The following is a 22,525-nucleotide window of genomic DNA, read 5'->3' as shown; positions in this document are numbered from 1 at the left end:
GTTGCTCCACCACTTCTTTCTTATATTCTGCCTTTTTTTTTCATCCTCTTGCAGCCTTTCTACCCTCCTTGTATGTACTACTTCCTCCTGTCCTTCCCTCCTTCTATTCCTCCATTACACTTGAACCTTGACTTTTAGCACCACCAAGTGGTGGTCAGGAAGTCCACTCCCTCGACCTCTTTATGCTCTTGTGTCCATGACATACCTTTTCATTCTCATCCACTTACACATAATTAAACATTTTCTTCCATTTATGCAGCTCACCACCCACCCTTCTCAACATTCGCCACATATACCTGTGGATCATTTTGTGCCTAACAAGGGTATTGGCTATCACCAACCCCCTCCCTGCACAAATGTCCACTAGAGCACTGCCATTCTCATCCACCTCTGCAGGCACATCCCGCTCACCAACTACTCCATCACATTTCCTACATTTCCATTCATATCTCCAATCAAAAACACTCATTCCTCTCATACTTTTACTTGCACACTTCCACATTTGCCCAGAACTCTTCTTTCACTCTGCTTGCACGATCTGGCATTGGCACATACACACACACAAAATTGCTCTTGTTTGTATGCCAGCTTTCAGTCTTACCCACACAATTATTGAACTAACTGATCCATACTTTCTTATATTCTCCTTCCATCTCTTGCACACAACAATACATACACCCTCTTTAGTCCTCTTATGCTCACCTGCTTCCGTGCATTTAGCCCATCCATACTCCCTCTCTCACCTCTCTATTTTGTCCCAGTTAATCAACATATGTCCACTTTTGCACCCTCAAGCGTCTGTACAATCTCTCTTTCACCTCATTATTTGCACCCCTTACATTCCATGTTGCAATCCATACCATGTCCTTTGTCCGGTCCTTGGTTGTCACCTGTTTGTCTGTCCAGATCTGAGGCTTCTTGTTTGTATTTTTAGTTAGTTGTTTTCCAGAGAGGGGCACTAACCTTCTGCCAACCCACCTGTTGACACGTAGGGAACAAGTGTTGATTTGTTATAAGGTTACCACCCAATGTATTGAATTATTTCCTGGTTTACAGGAAATTTGGCTTGTCACTTAATGTAGAGTTACCCTGAAATATAGTACCACCATACTGAGTGAGTGGATGATGGGTGCATCTGGTGTAATGTGCATTGACTTTTTACCAAATGCCAGATCCTGTAGTTCATCCAGACTGACAAAGAAAATGCCTCGTATTGTCTTTGCCATCAGTCATTACCACTGCCAGCGAAGCTGGAGGAGGTTATGTATTCACTTATGTATTTCTGTTCATTTGTCCACATGGTATCTCCAAAAGTTCTCAATGAATTTCAATGAAATTTTGTGGATGGGTGGGCCATGGGCCAAGAAAGAAATGATTAAATTTTGAGGTGGATCTGGGTCTGGATCCGGATCCTGTAATGGCATTGACAGAGTTATTGGCTTTCTGAGTGCTTTCTAGTTAATACTGTATTCATTTTTAGATATAAAGCAGAAATGGTCTAATAAAGGTCACATCTTCCTGAGAACGAAGAGCAGAGTGGTTATCCACCAGAAATGAATTGAGGGAAAGATTTAAACAGAGAATCAGATGGAGGGCTGACATCCTCGTGTTTGGTAGACTGAGATGCAGAAGGTTTATTGTTACTAGTAAGTCAGTCTTTTGTCATCTTATGTTGACAATTCACAGTCATAAGTGTTTCATTAGTAGCAGCCTATGTCATTCCATTGTCAGGATCAACAGTCACTTATTTCTTTTTCTTTTTAATTGTGTTATCAATTTCCTTGACAGACGGTTTGCAGACATAATTGGGCAGACAACCTTTCATGGAGTATCAGGAGAGATTCATTTCCGTAAGAATGTGTCAGAGAAGAGGATGGTAAATATAATGCAGTTTGAAGTAAATGAAGAAAAAACTGGGGGAACCTATCATACTGTGGGCTCATTCAAACCTACCAGCTCAAACAATGGCACGTGAGTATTCTATTAGGACCTTCATGCAGTAGCTTATCAGTGTCAACATTTATCCTTTTTTTTTTTTTTTTTTTTTTTTTTTTTTTTTTTCCGAGTGCAGCATTTTGCAAATGTCTAGAGTGTAATAATAAACTTTAAGCTTTTATATATATATATATATATATATATATATATATATGAATGTCCATATATTGCAAAACTAAATCTTCAATTTTTTGGTAAAGTAACAGGTCAAATTTCACTGACTACAGGCTGAGCGTACAACGAAACAGACTACTTTTCTTTGGTGAAATTCCAAAGGATGGCCATGTTGGGGACACTTGCATCTTCAAGGCTTTTAGTGACCTACTCGATGTTGACTGTGATACTGCCATTGTCATTGTCATGGTCCTTATCTTCGTCCTGTTTGCTGTGATACTTATTGCTCTCTTTATTATCTACAAGAAGAGGTAAGGATTTGAGATTTAGATTGAATCATATGGTTTCTAGATTTCCCTGTAGTGAGGAATCTTATGGTACAAGCAGAATTGCAAGTGCAATGCCTAGCTAAAATACTAATGAACCATGTGGAGTCATTCAGAATCCTGTAGAATAAGGCAGCAAGAGAGAAATAGGTACACTATTGTACAGTTGTTACTATCAACCTAACAGCATCTGACTGATGTAGGTTTGTTGTAGCATTAACACTGTGATGCACTGCTAGGTCTGTCCATTTTTTATGTTGTTCATCATTAAGTTGTAAGTAAGGTTGTGTTAAATGAAGAGTCTGCAAAGCACATGAATTTATGAGCTAAGGCAGTGCATGCCATACATCAAACTTTTCCGTTTTCTTTCACAGCTGAATTTTAATAGCTGCAAGTACAGTACAGACTGCTACCCTCTAATCCTGTATTGAAGATACAGTCAGGCACTAAAGTTTTCTTAATATTTCATCTCTCCTGCTTATGATACCCCTTTGCAAGTGATCCTAAGCTAAGAGAGACTTGGAATATTTTATTGCCCACTGATAACTCAGATTCTCTTTGCTATGATGCATCACAGAGGAACACGATGATCATGGACTGAGCCCGAGTTAGACACAGTGGAAAAATAGGCAAAATTTTGCCCTGGACTGTACAGTTTCCTCCCTCCCCGCATTCTGTGCTGAAAAAGATACAAGGCTACGTACACCACAGGTGTTTTGCAATGATGTTACCTTATCCTCGTGACATTACAGAGAATAGTGACAGTGTTCTTGCATGATTAGGAAGCTTATTAACACCCCTTCCTTACTAGTATATCTCTGTACACCCACTAAAGCAATTATTGGCACCCCCTGCTTTGATACCCTCTGCAACTATCACTGGCACAAAGCCATAGATAAACGGGAAGCGTGGTATATCTGATTCTCCCTCAATCTCTCTGCCCCTTCCCCCCAGTCTCTCTCTCTCTCCAGATATAGTATTACTCTGTTGCTTCATGTTGTATATAATGAATAAATCATAACAATGGACATAATGCTCAAAGGAAGGTTTTCGAAACAGCAAAGCATTGTCCACTAGAATGTAAATAAAACAGAAATCAGAGTTCTATTTGTCTGCTTGGCACCTATCATATCTGAGGTTACCACCTTAGGATTTTCTTACATGTCATGATACAATATGACAGCTACCATTAGTATTTTAAGAATGGGTTGATGGCAAACTAAACTTAACATGTCAACTTCCAACAAACTATACTACAGTATTTTATCTTTGAAGAGGTTCATGGTCTTTCTTTCCTCTACATCCATTCCCTTCAGGAATTTTAGGTTTTAATATTCCTTTCTTAGTACTGTACCAGTCTTTAACTGCTGTCTGCCGGGTAACGTCTACACATGTCACAATCTGGCTGCTACAGGGCCACCGGGTGATGTCTATACACGCAAGTGTCTTCCTGCTTCAACTGGCCACCATTTTATCTCGCCACCAAAGGGTAAGGAGGGAGTCCCTCCATAGCACGCAGGCGAGAGTCAGTTTGCCCCGTGCTTCTGCCGGGTGTACAGCAGTGTCTTCAGTTCTTATTTGTCTGATTCCTTCTGTGCTGCCTGTAGCCAATTGCATCATCCACCCCTGCCAAGCCTCTTTCCAAGGATACCAGGAAAGGGCTCAGTGGTAGTACCATAAGGCATACCTTGGATGCAGCTGTGTCTAGTTTATCTAGTAGTGGAGATGTTATCACATTGAGAGCAAGGCAATAGTCGGTGCCGCGGGCAGACACACAAACACGTCCTGCTCTCATGCTGCTTTTGCGGTGAAAATTAGTTCTCTTCTTCATGTCATTACTCATCAGCGCAACAACCTCGAAACCTGGAGATACTTTCATTTACAAGAGGAAGAGTTCTTGAGTAAAGTGGTTGTTAATTCATTTCCCTGAGTGCTATAGTTTCTGAGATATTAAAGTTTGAAAACAAGCAATTTTTCAGTGGTTTCTGGGAGATTGCCTGTAGTGAGGTGATGATTCTCTCTTATCAGCCACTTTTTTTTAATGTTCTGTCATTTTTTACTTTATATAGTATTGTATTTTTATTGGAAGTCTCCTGTAACTGGAGCCAAGCTTTTTATAGGGGCCTGTCTTTTACCCTTATTCACACTGATGATCCTGCATCACAGCCTGTTATAGCTCTGGGTTTTTATTGTTCAATTATACTACACCTTTACTTTGACCAGGGACAGATCAGCAATCTCTCAGCCATTAATGTAAAGCTATGACAAGAAATCACTGCTACATTATGGTACTAACCACAAAGAAATGTATTGGAAAATATGGTGATCCGTAGTATTGTCTTAATAAAGCCATTAAGACAGGAAATAACCTACAAAATTATTAAAATTCTGCTAGATGAAATGAATGAACTTCACCTGTAGGTACGAGCCCACTGAATTCTTCCCTTAGGAAAAGTTTTGTAGTTTATGTCCATCCGTAACTTAAACTTATATTCCATAACATCCTCAGACTCATAGTGTCTAATTCAGTAGCAAGAAAAAGGCATGCAGTATAGCAGTCTCATTTCATTAAGCATTCAGACCACTAAAAAGCATGTATTAGTTTAAATGACAGTGCAGTGGAGTACTGTATAAAGCACTAGCTGATTTTCATATGTGTGTAAAATATGCTAAATGGTGTTTCAGTGTGCTAGAAATTGCAATTTCTGCGCCAAAATGGCAATGCTTCCAGTTACACACTATGGAGTACTCAAATCAAGGGCTTATATTCAAAATGGCTTTGGATTCTTTCATATCACGTCTTAGATAGCAATTTTATTCTGCACATTAGACATTAACATCCTCGTTTATAATTTCTATGAAAACCACGTTCAGTATGTTTAATCTCAAACTCTCTGAGTAACATAAAAGACAATGATAATTATAGGCAAAACAAGATGCTTAGTAAAAGGTGCTGTGAAGCCTCCGATGCCACTGTGAATACAGACCTAAGGCTCAGCAGATCAAGGATACCAACCAGACATGTTAACTCAGGAGTTTATTTTCAGGTCTCGTCTGGTGTGTCAAATTTTATCACACTAAAAGAGTGCCAATGTTTTTTTTAGTGGGTGTGCATGGTAGTACATTGATGGCATCTCGTACTGTATCGTATTTTTGCAATCTTTGTAAAAATAATAACTAAAAAACTATATACAGCACAGTACAGGTGTGTCCTTGTGTAACGATGCAATTGGTAAAGTAAAAACCCATCGCCAGGCAGAGTATCATATCTTGAAGGACATTTAACATGTAGAGTATAGGGACAGGTATTTGAGCCTTTGGTTTCCCCCTAACCAAGTCCTAAACCCACTCAAATGAGTCCAAAAAAAGTTTAAAGCCAATCTAATTGGCCTAACAGCTGTAAAAGAAGCTAACCTAAGCCTAACACCTATAAATAACTCGCGAAAACCAACAAATAAACTCTGAAAATCATAAAAAGTAGGTCAGAAAGTATGAAACACCTCTCATCACTTACCATACTTCTTGTAAGTTCACATCTGGTCCTGGTTGTCATCCTTGCTATCCCTCCCCGGAGCCTCAGGACATGTGGTACTCCCTAGCACTCACTCATCCTCCTCAAAGCCCTCAAACCCCATCTTAGGGGGAGGGTCAGAAGGGGGGGAAGCCTGGTGAGGCGGGGTAATGGTAGCTGGAGACTGATGCACTGGCTCTGGGGGTGGCGTTGGGGTGCGATTCAATGACTCAAACGGTGACGATGGGGTGCAATGCGATGACTCAGGCAGTGACAATAGGGTGTGATGCGATGATAGAGGAGGTGGTGAGGGAGACAGCTGTGATGACCGATGAGGTGGCGAAGGAGACAGCTTCGATGACTGATGAAGTAGTGAGGGAGACAGATGCGGTGGCTTACATCGTGAAGAGGGAGACAGAGACAGTGGCCAAAGTGGTGTGGGAGATGGAAGCTGGAGCAAGGAAGGCAGTGATGGAATGGCGGAGTGCTGCAGTGGAGACTCAGGTGACACAGGATTGGCTGGAGGTGAGGTCCAGTGCTAGGGGCCGTGCACATCCTTGGCGAGAGAATGCCCTTGGAGTTGCTCTGCTGGTTGATGGCTGGGGAAATACTCTGCTGGTCGAGGGCTGGGGAGATCCTGTGCGGGTCACTGGTGTGGTGGGGGCCTGTTTGAAGAAGGCAGTGATTGTAGTCTGCCTGCCACCCTCTTCTCCTCCAGCATTGTCCTATGCACCTTCATCCCATCCTCCAGTGGATCAAATGCGTCCCTGCTGTCCTGGGAGAGGATCATGTGTGCGCTTAAGTGCAATGATCTCACCAACCTTGGTCACTATCTCCCTCAGAATTTTCAAATTGAGGGCTTGCATGTCAGGAACAACCTCCTCTTCCTGTGCCTCCTGGTGCACCTGCTGAATCTCCACATTGAGGAGCTCCTCATTGCAGAGCTCCTCCATGTGGCTTTCCAGGACCTCCATGTCCTGGTCATCAACCTCCCCGAAGCCCGCTTCGTGCAACAGTTGAACAATTTACTGACGCACACATTCCACCAGCGGAGCTTGCACACCCTCAAGGAAGCCGGTGAAGGAGTGAATGCACTCTGGCCACAGCTTCCGCCACACACCGTTCATGATGGGCCAGCTAACCTCCCGACACGCAGCAGTGATATTCTCTGTGGTGTGGCGTATATTGTAGCCTTTCCAGAAGGATTGCACTGTCATCATGTCATTGCTGTCACAGGCCCTCACCAACTGCTGCATAGTGCAACAGAAGTAATAGGACTTAACTGCTACATGCCGGCTAATGTGTATAACTGTCATGATTCAGGGCGCGGAGTGCCGCCGGCTTGTGGGATATGCTACAAGCACCTTGCCACCACCCTTTGAACTCGCAACCATTTTCTGTGGCAACCACAGGGTAGGTAGGTATCCAAGGTACCCCACTGACGTACGTCTCAGTCTGTGCATAGCACCAGTAGAGTGTAGAATGATGTCTTCCTTATCCTCCTCGTCCAACTCCATCCCTCCATGCACAGGGCTGATTGCTTCATTGACCCCCCATGAAAGTTCTGTCCTTATCACTGGGGAAAGGGCTCTGACTGAGCAGGTGTGTGGGAAATTGTAAATAGTAAACAGATATGCACAAGTGTTTTTTTTTTTTTTTTATATATAAATAAGTGAAATGTAAGATGTAAGTTATATTTAGTAAGTGTTATGAAATAAGTGTATTATAATAAGTTTTACAGGTGCATTGCAATAAGTGTTACCGTTTATGGTAATTTGTGAAACAGTGATTGGAAATACCTTGAGTAAGCCTATCTAGTACAATGAAAGAAAACCAAAAGTGCATGGGAGAGAAAAAATGACCTGGTTGGCTGTAACTAAATTTTTCCCCTCATTACTCAAAAAATAATGGTGAATGTGTGAGCATGAGCATTAGGGTATTTGTGATGTGAAGTAAAAAAATGTAAGTTGTGTATGACATTAGTAATGTTTTCACGATGCCCCTGATTAGTACAAATTAGTCTCAATTTCTGTACAAGTAATTACCTTATACTCAACCATACCGAGTGAAACAGCCAGAGTATTTACCTCTTAAAGTGCAGTTACCCGTAATCGTGATGTCAAGTGCAATTATAAGTGCTGTAGTAGAGGGAAATTATTATAATTGACACAAGAAGTGATTACAGAAAATAAAGAGCTGTTCTTTTCCCAAACATCTATGGGGCATAGTGGTGCAATGGAACGGGCAGAAAACCCTGCGGGGAGCCACATGGACAGGGTGATGACTCATCCTTACGATGGTGAGTAAGGAAAAGTCAAAAGATTGAGTGGAATATTCCGAGAGGCTGGGCAGTGTTACAATCACCACTCCAGTCAGTGCTGCCAATGCTAGCCATTGAGTCCACAGCTACTGGCAGTGACGCACACCAGGATTAGCCCGCCAAAACATGGAAAACCAGCCATCTTTAACTTATCCTTACTCATCAACGGGACCACCTGGAGACCTCGGGATACTTTCATTTGAAAGAGGAAGAGTTGGTGAGTCTTATGCGTATCTTTATTTTTTTCTCTAGCAGTAATAGTTTGGCGGATATTAGGGTTTGAAGTAAGGGTATTTTTCCCAAAATCTCAGGAATTCCTCGTAAGGAGGAATGGGCGATGGCAGGGAACCCATGGTGGATAAGGGTTAAACGTCGTGATCATCCCGTGGTCCATGGTTTGCAACAAGGACATGGTGTTGGGGGACAGGAACACCACTTCTATATTGCTTGCCCAGTCCATCATCGCGGGAGGGTGACTAGGCGCGTTGTCCACCACAAGAAATCAGTTCACATTGAGACATACTTCTTTAGAAAATGAGAGAGGTATGAGTGGAAATATGACGAACAGTTATCGGAAGTTAGCCAGGCCTTCTTGTTGGAACTTCCAAATCACCCCTAAATTCTCCTTAATATACCCCACCAGAGCCCTGGGGTTCTAGGAGTGGTTGACAGGAGCAGCTTCAACTTAAGGTCACCCTCAACATTGCTCCCCAGCAGCAGTATAAGCTAGTCCTTCGAGGCCTTGAACCCTGGCATAGACTTTTGCTCTGTTGCAAGGAATGTCTTTGAGGACATTCTCTTCCAAAAGAGCCCAGTCTCGTCAAAATTCAGCACCTGCTTCTTACTGTAGCCACCCTCCACGATGATGTGTGTCAACATGTTAGGGAACACTGCTGCCGCCATCATATCCACACTCGCTACCTCACCTTACATCTTCACATGGTGCAGGCTTGCCTGCTTCTGGAAGCAGTCAAACCACCCATGGCTAGCCTTAAATGTTTCAGTACCACCGAGAGTCTGCCTCACCTTTATTTCCTCCCACGGTGAGAAAGCCTTGGTGCATATGATAGCCTGACTCATGGGCTTTTTCATCCTGTTTGGGTCCTCCACCCACATGCAGAGCATTCACTCCAGCATCTCCATCACAGGCTCTCAATGGCAGGTGATACGGGAGGCAGATAAGGTTGCAACCTCCCAAGCAGCAGCCTTGATGGCCTCCCTCTTCTTGATAATGGTGGAGACAGTCGACTGGGCCAGATTGAGAGCTGAGGCAATGACACACGTGCCCTCACCTCTGTTGTGGCACTTAAAAATATCTAGTTTCACTTCCGGAGACAGTTTTATGAGCACGATTCATGGGAACATCACCAGCACCAACACTAGCAGGCCGCATACCACGACGAGTAGGGTCAGCACTACCACCACTACTACCACCACATGCAGCACCCTTACCAGACATAATCATGCTTACTTAGGCCAAAATTCACAAAATCACACTTCACACACGATTAGTATCACTTTCCTACTCACACACTGCTGGGACACAGTTACGATGCACTACAATAGTGGCTTGGATAACGTTGGTGATGCAACACTATGTGGGGTAGGTGAGTGTAAGAGAGTTCCTCATTCAGAGACAGCCAGTGCAAAAAGAACGTTATGGGTGAGTGCAGGGTGAGTGATTGCTGGGGGGCTGCGCAAGCGTTTCAGCTCATCCTCGGAGGCAGGTGGGCTCAGCTGGCCGTGGGAATGCGCGTGATTCTAAATTTTGGCCCATCACCAGTGGATGAGACCTCGGAGGACCTGTCCTTAAACCAGGGCGCGACCATCATCAAGCTGGGTATAGTGGTATTTCTATCCCCAACACTAAGCCGGGGTATCACATCTAGGGGTATCGTATCTCGGGGTATACCTGTATATGAATACCTTATATAAGATTTATTATGCAAATTAAATCTTTAATGAAAAGGTTCTAGAAAGCTTCCCATAGAAAATACAGCCCCAAGAATATCAACCTCCCATCTGCACTACTGCTCCCTTTATTGTCCTTTTCTTTTATACTGTTCAGGGAATCTAAGAGTAGTGGTCTTTCTTCCTGTTTCCTAGGCATAAAGTTGAGTTGCGGTAAGACTTTCACTATGATATATTCATGTACCCTGTCCTTTGGTGAAAAAAAAAGAAAATGATGATGATGATGATTGTAATGATATTCTTGCGAACATGAAACAGCTTTATTTGTTTAGGAGGGCCTCTCATATTAAAGGAATTAAGGAAGATTACATGCAACTGCTCAGGTTTGATAAGTCTCAAAGCCTGTATAAAATTATATGGAGGTACAATAGTATGAAGGAAATTTAAAAGCATGTCATATAACTTAAGGTATTAAACTGATTCACCTTGTACTCAGGAAAATAAAATACAATACAGTATATTACAGTATGATTTATGGATTATTGGTGTAGGGCTTGATAGTACTGTGAAGAACTGACAGTGAGTGAAGTTATATTTGCTTTTTTTTCTTTTTTTTTTTTTTTTTTTTAATAGATTTGAAAGGATGAAATCTGAGTCATCTTGGCCTCTGGGTGAACTGATTTCCTTGGACGAGTGGGAATTACCACGGGAAAAGGTGGTTATCAATCGCACCATTGGGGAAGGAGCATTTGGCACTGTCTTTGGAGGGGAGTGCCAGTTTAATGACAATGCACCATGGGTAGCTGTGGCTGTCAAGACATTAAAAGTGGGATCAACTGTGGAAGAGAAGTTGGACTTTTTGGGTGAAGCTGAAATGATGAAGAGATTCAACCACAAGAATATTGTGCAGTTACGAGGCCTGTGTACCCACCAGGAGCCTATCTACATGGTGATGGAATTTATGTTGTATGGTAAGCCTGATCTTTCAGTTTAATCCTTCTGTTGTTATCTTTGTTTTCTTCCCATTACACCATGTTTCTGTTGCTTTATATCATATTATGTGTTTCATCTGAGGTGGCCATTCCATAAAATCCTATACACAGCATAGCTCAGCTTTTGTTCTTTCTACCATCCCAGCCCACCTTCCTCCTTGTCTTCTTCCTTTTTCAATATTAAGTAATTTTTGCCTGTGTTTTTGTTTGCTTTTTGCCTGTGTTATTTTTATTTATCGGTGGTAGGTGGTGGCGTCCATCATCCATTTACTTGATGGAGTGCTGCCTGCCACTTCTTTCACCTGTGTCATTCTTTTTCTGTGCCTGCCCTCCTCTCTTCCTATATCTCCCATCTTTCCTGTCACTTTTAATTGCTCTGCTTCTCTTTTCAGGTAGCTTTACATCAAGTGACAAGCCTAATGGTTTCCTGTAAACCAGGAAACCATTTAAAGTGTCGGGTGGTGACCATATAACCAACCCATACATGTTCCCTGTGTGTCAGCCAGTGTGATGGCAGAGGGTTAGTGCCCCTCCACATCAAACAATAAACTCAAAGACGATTGGCCACCCCATACAGGATTGTGGCTTCTGGCTGTAGATAAATGCATTTTTATGTATTTATTTATTCATTTTTGTATTTACTTCCATTTCTGTTCATCATCCATCTGTTTCCCTGTAATCCATTTATATGAACCAGTCAGTACTTAGCCTTGCCCCAGGTTAAGTGGTGAGTCATTACCAAATTAATTTGAGGAGCCACAGTGTGATTCATGAAGAACTAATAACTTTATTTTGGTAATTGGTTTACAGTAGTTTGATGAGAGGAAGGAATCAGGAAAGAAAATTTTGTAAAACTTGTTAAGTGACAGGAAACAAAACAAATTCATAATATCTACACATTGCCTTGATATTGTAATGTTATTGCATTATTGACCAACCGGTGATAGTATTACTTGTACTGTAGTATTTATATGCATGTACTGTATATTGACAGGTGATCTCAAGACATACCTGTTGGCCCGACGTCATCTGGTGTCAGACAAAACAGCACTTTCGGAGGAAGATGAAATCAACAGCAAACGCCTTACCTCCATGGCACAAGATGTTTGTCGAGCACTGGCTTACCTGGCTGAGCTCAAATATGTCCACAGGTGACACAGATACATTGTTATTCACTGCTCATTTGGCTTAAGTACAGTCAGGTTCAAAAGTATTCTACTATTCCACTGGTTTTACATCAATAATGACTTAATTATTCAAGGGGGAAATCAATATATTATTGATATTCCAACTTCATGCAGCACATTTATTTACAACAGGGATGTGGCATGCCGGAACTGCTTGGTGAGTGCCGAGCGAGTGGTGAAGCTATCAGACTTTGGCATGACGCGACCTATGTATGAGAGTGACTACTACCGCTTCAATAGGAGAGGTAGGAGAAAACCACACAGGATATAATGAACTCATTGGCTTTTATAAATTTTTCATCACTGACTACTAAAAGAAAAACCTGGAAAGTAAGACTAAGGGTACTGTTGGAGGAGGGAAATCATAAATACAGTACAATCCCAATTAACCGGGTGGCTTGGGGACTTTACCTTCCCGGTTACAGATTTTTCCCATATTTCTGATTTTCAAGTCGAATCTACAGTATACAAAGGCTATCACAGCAGAAAATACAGTTCAGGTACTCACCAGTCACATTAGGGGTTACACTAAGAGATTCCGCCAGAAAAACTGCCTTGTAAACACACACCATGGTCATAACGCACGTGCATGCAATGTCTAGCAATTTGCAGTACTGCAAATTGCACCAGTCCATTGTTTACTGAATTACTGTATTCATTATATGTACTGTACTCATAAAAACTGAAAAATAAAACAAAGAAATAAAAGCTTGAACATTTATTAGTGAACTGATGATGTGTTAAGACTGCACTGTAGAATTATCACGACACCTGTGCCCCCATGTGAGTTTTGTTTACGTTTCTGACCCCGACTGTTCTTCTTCTTCCCAACCTGACCTCCATCACTCCACCCCTCACCCGCCACTCAGCTGTTTTGCAGAAAATAAAATAAATGATGTACGTATGAAATGATGTGGTTGAAAAGATTAGGAGAAATACACTGAGGTGGTTTAGACATGTGGAGAGAATGGAGAATGAAAGACTGACTAAGAGGGTGTATGTAGGTGAGGTGGAGGGAGAGAGAGGGAGGGGTAGACCGAGGATGAGGTGGAGGGATGGAGTTGAGAGGTATATGAGGGAGGGGGGGGTGAGTTGGGGGGAGGGGAGTCAAATGGTGGGTGACAGAGTGACTTGGAGGCGTTTTGTCTGTGGCCACCCTTTGCGGGATTAGGGCGTCGGGCTATAGATAGATAGATAGATAGACGTATGAAATGCAGGCATATTATTTATTTATTTTTCTTCCAACAAAGTAAACTTTCATTCCTATTAACATTTATATTCAGCCATTAGTGTTTTATAATGTTCGCCTTTTTCAAGTCTGTTGCATATGTCCAGCTTCTGTTTCAAGGTAAGCACGATACGCTTACGTTTAGTTTGCACTTTAGGCATTTTGGAGTGTACAAATTACCGTCTATCAGAGAAACACAATAGCAAGAGAGCTTGTTTACTGTCTGGTGGCAAAAAGCAGACTGGTGATTTTTGGAGGGTGTGGAGGATGACTGAATTCAAGTAGGGGAAAGAGGGGGAGAGGAGGGGTGGTTAAGAGGATTTGCTAGGGATTTACATTAGCTGGAAATGCCTTCACCTCGCTTTGTCTGACTTCACCCAGCCTCGCGTGACACGATCAAACGGCGATTTGGCGGTCCATTCAAATTGGCGCACAGTTATAACTTACTGACATTTTTACCAGCCCTTGAATTTTCCCGTTTTTCTGAGTATTCTGTTTGTCTGGATACCGGATAGCTGGGATTGTGCTGTATGATGTTTGGAAGAAGGTAGCAGTAATAAAGAATTGGGAGTTAGCATGAAAGTAAAGAAATACTGTGTTCCTCACACTGATGTATGGCAACAGGACCAGAACTCTGTTGGAAGGACACAAGTCAAGACTGAGAAAAAATAGAAATGAGTTATATGGGAGGACCATATGGAGTTATACTGATAGACAGACAATCAAATGAAAAGGTTAAAGAGCATTGTATGAAAAAGTTAAAGAGCATTGTGTGGTTGATGTGGAAGTTCTTTCTTTGTTAAAAGTTCTCTTAGATGGTTTCATCCTGTAAAGAGTGTGGAGTTAGAAATTTACCAAGAGAATGTATGTGAGTGAGGTGGTGGGAAAGAGAGGAAAAGGGAAACCAAGGATGAGCTGAAGGGATGGGATGGCGAGGTACTGTATATGAATGTGGATGGTGTGAGTTGGAGCATGGGCATCCCATTGGTAGAGGACAGAGTGACATGGAGGTGATTTTTGCATGGCCACTTCCTCCAGGATGAAGGCATCTGACCATAGGTAGATGGTAGACAGAGAGGAAGAAAAGGGTAGATCAGTTAAAATAACAGAAAAAATTAGAAAAGCACGTATGAACGAAGGAGTTTGGAGGCAGCTTTCTAAAGACCATCCCCTTTCAGAGTTCCCAAGAAGTGGCAAGGGGTTGAAGATAATGGTAATTATTAAAACATAGCCTAAGATATAACCATTTGAGGATGGAGTAAATCATATCATTTATGCAGGCTCCAATGCACCGTAATTGCATGCATCAAGCTTGGTTGCCTAATGACGGCTCTCCATGCTGCTCGATCTCTGGTAGCCTCCCTATTCATTCTCTTATCCCTAAGGTCACACTCTTTGACCTTGTCCCAGCTGCTTTTCAGTGTGCCTCTCACAGCCCTACCCCCGATGTTCGCACTTCTCATTTTCTGCACGCAGATGTCATCCCCCATCCTTTCCACATGCCAGAACTATCTCAATCTGCCTTTCCTCATCAGAACACCAATACACTCCAGTCCTATCCTTCCTGTCAACTCTTCCATTGTAAACCTAGCCCTCCCAGGTCTTTCATTCAAAGATGCACTACACATCCATCTAATCATTGACATTTCTGTACATTTGAGTCTATGAATATCCATTTCCTTTATTGCCCAGATCTCATTACAATACAACATTATGCTACCAACACATTCCGCATACAAAGATCTCTTAGCATGGAGGGAGAGCCCTCCCAGTGTCAGGAGAGGCAACAGTTCCCTGAACTTCTTCCAACCACTCCTTTCCCCAGCCACAGAGCTAGCTTCAGCCCCACCTCCAGCACATAACTTTTCCTGAAAATAAAACAGCACTTCCACACACTGAAGAGACTCACCAGCAAGATCAATCTTTTCACACCTGACAATCACTATATACTCTTCCCAACATACCACACAGATGAAATCAGCATTATCTTGCAGTCTACATCTAATACCACTACATCTCTAATGCACTTACCTGTTACAAACACTGCACAAAATGGAGTTACTTCCACACCCTTGAGGAAAACCACACATGACCACTCTCCCTCTGCTCTGACAGTACTGCCACCAGCCCTAGATATTATCACTTTTGCTTTATCCACATTTACTCACAAACCCTGGTGCCCCATTTTGTCTTTCCACTTCCTAACTCTCTCCTCCATCCCCCTTTCATTCTTTGAATCAACACCAAGCCATCAGCATGCAACATCTCCCATGGGATTCCATTTCTGAAGTCATGTGAAAGCACTTTAGGCACCATGACAAACGGTTGGAAGTTGAAGATGGACCCCATGATGCACACCAACATTCACGGAAAATTCATCACTCAAATCCCCATTCACTCTCACTTGGGTGCAAGCACCCAGATACATAGCCATAACCACTCTAACCAGCCACTCCTTGATCCCAGGTTTTCTCATTGCCCACTTCACTACCTCCCTAGGGACTATGTCAAAGGCCTTCTCCAAATCAACAAAAACAAAGTACAGCTCTCTTTTCTTTCCTGTATATTTTTCCTGAATCAATCAGACAATGAATATGGCATCAGTGGTCCCTTTGCATGGCATAAACCCAAATTGCATCTCAACAGTAATCACATTCTTTCTAATTGTACCTTCCAGAACTCAATCTATTACTTTCATTATCTGGTCCAAAAGTTTTATGCCTCTATAATTTCCTCTTTCCAAAACATCATCCTTCACCTTGTACACATTCACAGTCACACTCTTCAGCCAGTCATCTGGGACAGCACATTCATATATATTCATATCAGATCAGTAACGAATTCCACTCCTATATCTCCTGAGGCCTGCAGCATTTCAGCAGTTGACCCAGACACACCTGCTGCCTTCCCCACCTGCATCCTGCTTATTGCCCTGCTCACAGTAGCAGTGTCAGTAGGGTTATAATGCTCTCTCCAGGCATCTTTTATATCCTCATTGTTCACCACTACCCTTCCTTTATCATTCTTCATACACTACTCACCTATGATATCCCTGTTTTCCCTCGTCATTTCATTTGCCACCTGAAATATCATATTGGTAGTTAAAATGAGTACCTAGAGTTAACACCAGGTGAATGCAACTATGGTAGCATGGATGATGCAGTGGCCTTGTATTCCAGGATATTGGATGAAAAACCTGCCACAGGCCCAAAGTGCCTAAGTTATGGAGGTGAGCACCATGACGAAGCACCTCATGGTGTCTCGCCCCACCTCCTTACCACCTTAATGGTAGCCAGGCTGGACCTACTAGCCTACTAAGATGCATCTTGGGACTCTAGGCACCCATTTTCAAACTCCAGAGATCAGATTGTGTTGCAAAATGCCAGAGCATAATAGGCACTAAGCCCACCATGCTACACTGAATCAGTGAGAATGTATGCAGTACCGTCCCTGGCATGGAGAGGTTAATCATGTATTGCTGTACTTTGTAAATGCACACAGACTGAACTAAACAGACAGGTACTTAGTGCAAACTAAGGTTAATTGTACCAGTCTTGCCACTATTAGAAGACAATTGTCTATTCACCATGATATTAGATTTCTGCGTTACAGTACTGTATTTTGACTATGCATTCCTTTGTGATACTGCTAATAATTTTGCTTCCATATATTTCATAGGGATGCTTCCTGTGCGCTGGATGTCACCTGAGTCATTAGAGGATGGCATCTTCACAAACAAAAGCGACATGTGGTCCTTTGGTGTTTTGCTGTATGAGATCATCACGTTTGGTAACTTCCCATTCCAGGTAAGCATTCATCATTCATCATCACCCCAACCTCTTTCCCACTAAAAGATGGGGTGAGGTAGGGACCAGAGAACAAGAAAAAAACTGATAGAAGAAGAACTACCAAAAGCTTGCTCATTTAAATGGGCAACATTCTCATTCACTCATCAAGGAAGCCTCCAGAACCCTGGCTACACCTCCTAGGCATAAACATCCATAGTTATGCACTTCGTATTACCCATCATCTCGAATCAGTCCAACAACTCACATCACCGGGTAAAAACTGTAGTTCCAAACCCATGTTGTAATCATCTCCATTTAAAACTCTTCCAGCCAGCTTTGTCCGATGTCAGTTTCCTAGCCTCGTCAACCTCTGTACCTGGCTTTCTCCCATATTTGAGTCTGTAGGTAGTGTCTGATGTGTATTTGTGCCTTGATTTCTGATTAACAGCCTATTTTGTATAAGGTAAACTGAATGGTTTCCTGTACACCAGGACACCATTTACTACGCTGGGTGGTAACCATATAACCAAATTATGGTGCCTGGTGGTTTAGTGGGTAATTACGGCTCTCCAGTCGGATTGAGCCGGTGAAGGTTTCTATCCAAAGGGTGGTTGGGGTTATTGCTCATGTAATGCTGATCACTCTCATCTTAAATGTCAGGTCCAACTTGCCTGGACCCGGGTGTCTACGCTTCTCATGGGGCAACGTAGGATTGGATGATGGATGGATGAGTGAAGAATGGTAGGAAAAATATTTTAACCCTAAGACCTCAGAAGGTTTCCCAGTGTTATATGTAAGTGAAATCATCTTGTGTGAACTAGGGTTGAATAGGTAAGTCATCCTCTGAGGTTTAAAGGTTAAATTGAGATAGTTTCATAACTTAGTAGATGGTGGCAAACCTGCCAGAATTTCCAGACCTATTAGAACAATTTTTAATCAATCTTTGATGTCCAGAGAAAAACCAAAAGGATTACATGAACAGACCTGATGAGGAAACAGAAATAAGCACTTTAGAGAATGGGTGTGGAAGGGAATCAAGGAATCTATGAGGGTGGTATTCAAAACATTGTCTCCCTCAGACATACACTATTAGCATGTCCGGACAGGTTGTCAGATGGGAGCCCATGAGCAGGGTAAAGCTCTTTACACATACTGGATCATTTACTGCTTGCACATGCACTGGAAGTTTAAGAGCCCTGTGTATAGTGTATCAATTGCCCTTCCCTTATCACATTATCATCCTTGCACAGCCAGTTTACAATAAGTTGACCTTAGTGGGTTAAAGAGGATGTGGAAGTACCTAACTAGGTGTCTCACCTAAAAGGATACAGTATATAGTACTGAACCATGCACCTCCAGGAGCTTTCTTTTATTAGCACTCCTCTTGTAAACTCCACATAAACTGAAGAGGCATCATATGCATCAATTCCCACAGTACTGTATTTGATAACAGAAATATTAAGACTGTGTTTAACCATAAAATTTTTCTTATAAAGTTAGGTGGTGCGAGTAGTTCTTTCATATCTGAGTGAAGTACTGTATTACATAGGGAATGTAAATGCTATTGTAATTATTGCATTTGTGTGCAATTTTTTTGTTTCAGGGAATGTCCAACAACCAGGTGTTGGAACATGTCCGAGCTGGCAACACCATCAGTCTTCCAAAATCAATCAAACCACAATTGTGAGTATCTTTTGTTAAGCTTTGTTGAACAGTCTGTATTACATTAACATGATGATGATGATGATGATGTTATATCATCATCATTGGTGGCAGCAGCTTCTGTGCCTCCTTTCGCACCCTTGGGCGGAGTGAGGAGTAGCAGCGTCCAGACAGCCAAAGTTTGCCCATTCAGTAGGCAACACATCTGTTCACTCATCATTCAGACCCACAGAATTATGGCTCCGTCTGATAGGACAAAAGGCTTCCACCACGTTCTGTACTGTAGCTTCACATATACCTATCCAATTGAGTCAATCCAGATGCTGTCTCATTAAAAAGGAGTGCGCTTCTCCATACAAAATTAATCTAGCCAGCTTGATCTTTTGTCAGTCCCTTAGCCTCACCAATTACCATACCTCTCTTCCTCACACACTAATTCACCGCATCTTTCCACCTTCTTCTTGGCCTACCTCACCTCCTTCCGCCTTCAGATTCACTAAGATATACTTTTTCACCATTCTATTGCCATCCATTCCCTCCACATGACCATACCATATCAGTACATTCTCTTCAATTCTGGTGTCCACAGGCTTCCTCACTCCACATCTTTCATGAATCACATTATTCCATATCCTATCCTATCTCTGTAGGCCACATACATTCCTTAGCAGTCCCATCTCCACTGCTCGTACTCTTGCCTTTTCATTTTCATGCCACACTATAGTCTCACACCTGTATGTTAAAGGTGGCACTGACACTCCTTCATGTAAGCCTTGTGCAGCTGCAACACTCAAGCCCCTGTTTCTTGTCAAGGCCTTCATAGCACTGGTTACTTTACTTCCTTCCACTTCTTTTACACATTTCTCTCTCTTTTCTGTCACTACCACAGTATTTGAACTCTCATCAATTCCAGTCTTTCTCCATTCACTGAAACATCACACTGGAGTCACTTCCTCTCTCAGTAACCATCATTTCACAATTTTCTACATTTACTCTCAAGGCACAACGCTCACAGACATCAGCAAAACTCTGCACTAGTCTACCAAGCTCTTGTCTGGTTTTTACAAGCAGTACTGCATCATCATCGTACATCAGATTAAAGATACTCCATCCATCACCATTCATTCCAGTGCCATCCCTCTCTCCATTACTCATGTTTTTACTTCTCTCATCACCCCATCCATATATATATTGAACAACCATGAGGACATCACACAACCTTGTTGCATGCCATCATTGATCATGAACCATTCACATTGATGCCCACTTACCCTTACACATGCTTCACTACCACCATAAAAGCTCTTAACGATACCTAGCAGCTCACCATCTACACCGTACATACACAAAGGCTTCCACAATCCTCCTCTGTTTACATTGTCATATGCTTTTTCCAAATCCATAAATCCCATAAACACTTTATAGTCCTTCTGACAAGCCTTATTATTATTATTATTATTTCGATGTAATTCTGCTCTCGGGTGTCTGGCCTTTCCTCTCCTCCATCCTTCTTTCCTTCCATCCTCATCTGTCTTTTTTCCTTCACTCTTTCCTTGTCTTTCTGCCTACAGGTGACTTTACACTCCCTCTTCTGTCTTTCTTTCCTTCATTCTCTCCATTTCCTTCTGCCTGTTGGTGACTCTACACTGAGTGACAAGCCAAATAGTTTCCTGTACACCAGGAAACCATTTACTACACTGGGTGTTAACTATATAACCAGATTTTGGCACCTGGTGGTTTAGTGGGTAATTATTGCACTCCAATCGGATTGAGCCGGTGAAGGTTTATACCCAAGGGATGGTTGGGGTATATTGCTCACGTAATGCCACTCAGGGATGAGTGAGGCTGGTCACTCTCATCTTAAATGTCAGGGCCAACTGCCTCGCCCCAGGCGCCTATGCTTCTCATGGGGCAACGTAGGATTGGATGATGGATGGATGGATGGATTTTTATTATTAATGGTAGTAGTAGTAGCAGTAGTATTAGTAGTAGTAGTAATAGTATTAGTAGTAGTAGAGTTGTTATTGCTATTACAATTATGTGAGTGCATTTAAGTACTTGGGTAGTGTAATGAGTAAGAATGGAAATCTGGAGGTTGAAGTGCTTGAAAGAGTACAGCAAGAAAGAAGGGTTGCTGGTTCCATGAAAGCAGTGATAAGAAACAGGGAAGTGAGCATGGAAGCAAAAAAAGTCGTTTCATGACAGTATTGTGATACCAACTCTAATGTATGGAAGTGAAGTTTGGACCATGTTGGAAGGACACAAGTCAAGAGTGAAAGCAGTGGAAATGAGTTATTTGAGAAGAGCATGTGGAGTTACATGGAGAAACACTCTGACAAATGAGGAAGTGATGGAGCATCATGGTGTGGGTGTGGATGTGGATGTGATAGAAAGCTTTAGGAGAAATATATTGAGGTGGTTTGGTCATGTGAAAAGGATGGAGAGCAAGAGACTAACAAAGAAAGTGTATGTGAGTGAGATGGAGGGGGGAGAGGGAGGGGGAGGCTAGGATGAAATGGATGTATGGAGTGGAGAGGTATATGAGAGAGGGGGGGGGGGTGAGCTGGGAGTAGGGCAATGAAATGGCGGGGGACCAGGTGACATGGAGGCAATTTGTTTGTGGCCACTCCTTATGGGATTAAGGTGTCTTGCAATAGACAGATAGATTTAATTATTATTATTACTTTTATCCAAGGGGTGGTTGGGGTTTATTGCTCATGCAGTGCCACTCAGGGATGAGTGAGGCTGGTCACTCCCATCTCAAATGTCAGGACCAGCTTGCCTAGCCCCGGACTCCTACGCTCCTCATTGGGCAACACTGGTTTAGATGATGAATGAAATGAATGAGCAAATTAGTAGTAGTAGTAGTAGTATAGGCATTTCACAGTACAGTACTTTGATTTTGTCACTGTGATCCATTATTATTGTGTATCGCTAACAGAGAGCGACTTCTGCTGAGCTGCTGGAGCATGAATCCTCATGATCGACCAACCTTTGCTGAGATGTTGGAAACTCTGACTATGATGCCGCGGCTAATCACACCATGCTTAGAGGTACCTTCTGCAGCAGTTCAGCTTAATGACACAGATGCTGTAGATCTAGGCTTGCCAGCTGTGGATCAGCCTACTCGCAGGAGTTCTGCACCCAATGCTCGCTTTCCCAATTCTAGAGTACGCCATACCTCGGGGGAGGATACATGTCGAAGCAATGCCCCTGTAGTTAATAATATTCCTCACCCCATCAGTGCTCCCAGACTCTCCACATCCACCACACCCAACTCCAGTTTCACATCACCTCCTCTCAACTCCACAAATGCCCTTAATGCTCTTAGTTGGAATCGAACTCCTCATGAAAATGGAGGAGGACCTTCCTTAGAACCCCTCTTGCCTCAAAATGGTGATGCTTATGTGACACGCTATGTCTGCTTACAACGCAGCAAGTCTGGTGAGAACAATGAGCTAGAGTGTCCCCCAAGTATGACTCCTGTCTGA

The 22,525-nt window shown here is 42.5% G+C and overlaps 1 protein-coding gene across 1 annotated transcript in view; it reads left to right on the top strand.

Annotated features, from left to right (window-relative positions):
* LOC145404616 (uncharacterized) overlaps window positions 1–22,525 on the top strand; it is a 291,194-nt gene extending 268,669 nt beyond the window's left edge. The window contains exons 16-23 of the mRNA XM_080276137.1: window positions 1,789–1,971; window positions 2,244–2,420; window positions 10,811–11,148; window positions 12,164–12,320; window positions 12,489–12,601; window positions 17,263–17,390; window positions 18,976–19,055; window positions 21,976–22,525. Of these exons, the coding sequence (XP_080132263.1) occupies window positions 1,789–1,971; window positions 2,244–2,420; window positions 10,811–11,148; window positions 12,164–12,320; window positions 12,489–12,601; window positions 17,263–17,390; window positions 18,976–19,055; window positions 21,976–22,525 (1,726 nt within the window). The remainder of the gene's footprint in view (window positions 1–1,788; window positions 1,972–2,243; window positions 2,421–10,810; window positions 11,149–12,163; window positions 12,321–12,488; window positions 12,602–17,262; window positions 17,391–18,975; window positions 19,056–21,975) is intronic.

Source organism: Coenobita brevimanus, chromosome 64 (assembly GCF_032717465.1).
Source record: "Coenobita brevimanus isolate Jiangsu-jjx chromosome 64, ASM3271746v2, whole genome shotgun sequence".
Taxonomy (NCBI): Eukaryota; Metazoa; Arthropoda; class Malacostraca; order Decapoda; family Coenobitidae; genus Coenobita; species Coenobita brevimanus.
The sequence above is the reverse complement of the archived record's forward strand: the minus strand, read 5'-3'. Positions and strand labels throughout refer to the sequence as shown.